General features: G+C 35.9%; 1 protein-coding gene across 1 annotated transcript; it reads right to left on the bottom strand.

The window, feature by feature from the left end:
* Positions 1-698: 698 nt before the first annotated feature.
* On the bottom strand, positions 699-1,637 carry Or52e51 (olfactory receptor family 52 subfamily E member 51). Its single transcript, NM_001000747.1, has one exon. It carries the CDS (start codon positions 1,635-1,637, stop codon positions 699-701), a length of 939 nt encoding a protein of 312 aa, NP_001000747.1.
* Between the last annotated feature and the right edge of the window lie 766 nt (positions 1,638-2,403).

The following is a 2,403-nucleotide window of genomic DNA, read 5'->3' as shown; positions in this document are numbered from 1 at the left end:
CTTTGTTCTGCATTGCAGAAATAAGAATTAACAAGTTTGAGGTCTAGAGAGATGACTGACTGTGAAAGTACAAGGTTCTTATCTTAGAACTCCAGCATCCGTGTAAAAGTCTCTTGTAGTAACATATATCTATAACTTTAGCACTGACATGGGTCAAACAAAGACATGAACATTCCAAGAGCTCATTGGGAGCCACCCTTGCAAAATTAAGGAGTACCAGTTTAAAAAAGAGACCATATCTCAAAAATTAAGGGTTATCAAGAAAGACACCAGGCATCAACTTTTGGCATCAACACATGTGAACATGTACCTAAGTACATATGTACACATACATAGAAACATACACAAATACACATATACACACAAAAGAAAGAATTAACATAAAAACAAGGTTTGAAAACTGATTGTTGCTCATGTATTTATTCTTTAATACTATTATGCCAATCATTTCTACTATGTTTATATTATTCTTCATATAAATGCTATTTTATCATACTACCATGGACATTTTTGATATGTTGGGTGAAGCTATTGTCTATATTAAAAACTTAGAGCTTATTTTTCTCTTAACTACAAATAAAATGCTTCATATATTTGCATATCAGATAATGTATTCTCCCAGATACATAATTTTATTTTAGAGCTTGGAAAGATAGGTCTCTTTTTCATGTAAAAACTTAACTTCAAACATGCAATGTTTATAGTTTATTTCTGATGGTCATAACTACCCTCTCTCTTATTTGCTTAGTTCTAACACCATAAATAACAGGATTGAGAGCAGGAGGAATGACAACATAAAGGTTGGCAAGAAGAATATGGATGTATCGAGGAATATTTCGGCCAAATCGGTGAGTCATAAAGGAGAAAAATGCTGGTGTATAGAAGGAAAGCATGACACAGACATGAGAGCCACAGGTGCTGAGAGCCTTTAGTCGAGCATCCCTGGAAGGTAGGCGGAAGACAGCATGGAGGATCTGGACATAGGAGAGGATGATTGCTACAATATCCAAAAACAGGTTAGAAATGGCACACAAACCATAAATGATGTTCACCTTGATGCTGGCACAGGACAGGCGGGCAATGCCCATGTGCTCACAGTATGTGTGTGGAATAACTTGATGTCCACAGAAGGGTAATCTCAGGATGAGCACAATAAAGGGAATTGCAATGACTAAGGGTCTCAGGAGGACAAGCCAAGCATTGATGAATACTACCTTGTTTGTCAGCACCATTGTGTAATGAAGAGGATTACAGATGGCCACGTAGCGATCATAGGCCATGGCCAAAAGCACAGCTGACTCCATACCTGTAAACAGATGGATGAAGAACATCTGGATAACACAGCCATCAAATGATATCTTTTTAAAATTGAGCCAGAAGATTCCAAGCATCTTGGGGATAGTGGATGTGGACAAACCAAGGTCAATAGATGACAGAAGGGATAGGAAGTAGAACATGGGCTGATGAAGACTGCGTTCAGTCTGAATCACAGAAATAATTGTAATATTTCCCAGAAGAGCAGTCAAATACACAATAAAAAATGGAAATCCAATCCATATATGTACATCTTCCAGCCCTGGAATTCCAAGAAGAAGAAAAAAGTAGGGGTGGAATTGTGTGTGATTGGGAGGGACCATGCTTCTATTGTCCTTACGATTCCTTATGCTGTACACCAGCTATCCAAGGTCATTTAGTTCTGTAGAATTAGATAACAATGTTTTACCTTTCATAATAGCAAAGTCCACCAAGAAATAACTGTCTCATAAATACTTAAGTCCATCTGTTATTATATTACCTCAAAAAGTAATTTACTGCACCTCTTCGTACTTATATATAAAGGAAATTAAATTACTTTTTTCAAGGACTAATGGGCTACAAAGACAAAGGCCAAAGGCCAGATATTCACGCACAAAGATGACTCTTGCATTTGTATTGGAGGGGGGTTAAGTTCTATACATTAAAGAAGTTTTGGAAGTATCAATTGTAATATACAGCCTTTCTGAGAATTTAATGAGTGTTATTTTCCTCTATCTTCGGAAAAGTTTTCATACTGACTCGTAGAGATTGCACTAAATGATTTGAAGGCTTGAAACCTAATAGAGGAAGCCAATAAGGAAATACATAAATTATATAATCAGCATTAAGGTGTTTATATTTCAACTAAAAAATGTATAGTTGCTTTGAATATATTAGATATGGTTGAAGGGATGTTAGCAATTGATTTTGTGATAGAATGCTAAAAATAGCTCAAGAGAGAAGGTGAAATTAGGAGCTTGGTTTATCACAAGTAAAAGTAATAGCACCAGCTTGACTTCAGATGAGTATGTGAAATCATAATTGAATCACTTTATGTGCTATTTCTATTATGGAGGTGTGGCAGAATATTCTAATGCACAGAAAGAT

This window comes from Rattus norvegicus, chromosome 1 (genome assembly GCF_021556685.1).
Source record: "Rattus norvegicus strain SHRSP/BbbUtx chromosome 1, alternate assembly SHRSP_T2T, whole genome shotgun sequence".
Classification (NCBI taxonomy): domain Eukaryota; kingdom Metazoa; phylum Chordata; class Mammalia; order Rodentia; family Muridae; genus Rattus; species Rattus norvegicus.
Note: the sequence above shows the minus strand (reverse complement) of the source record. Positions and strands in the feature narration are given on the sequence as shown.

Excerpts from the sequence above, each read along its gene's own strand:
- Or52e51 (NM_001000747.1), bottom strand. The coding sequence starts at position 1,637 with ATGGTCCCTCCCAATCACACACAATTCCACCCCTACTTTTTTCTTCTT.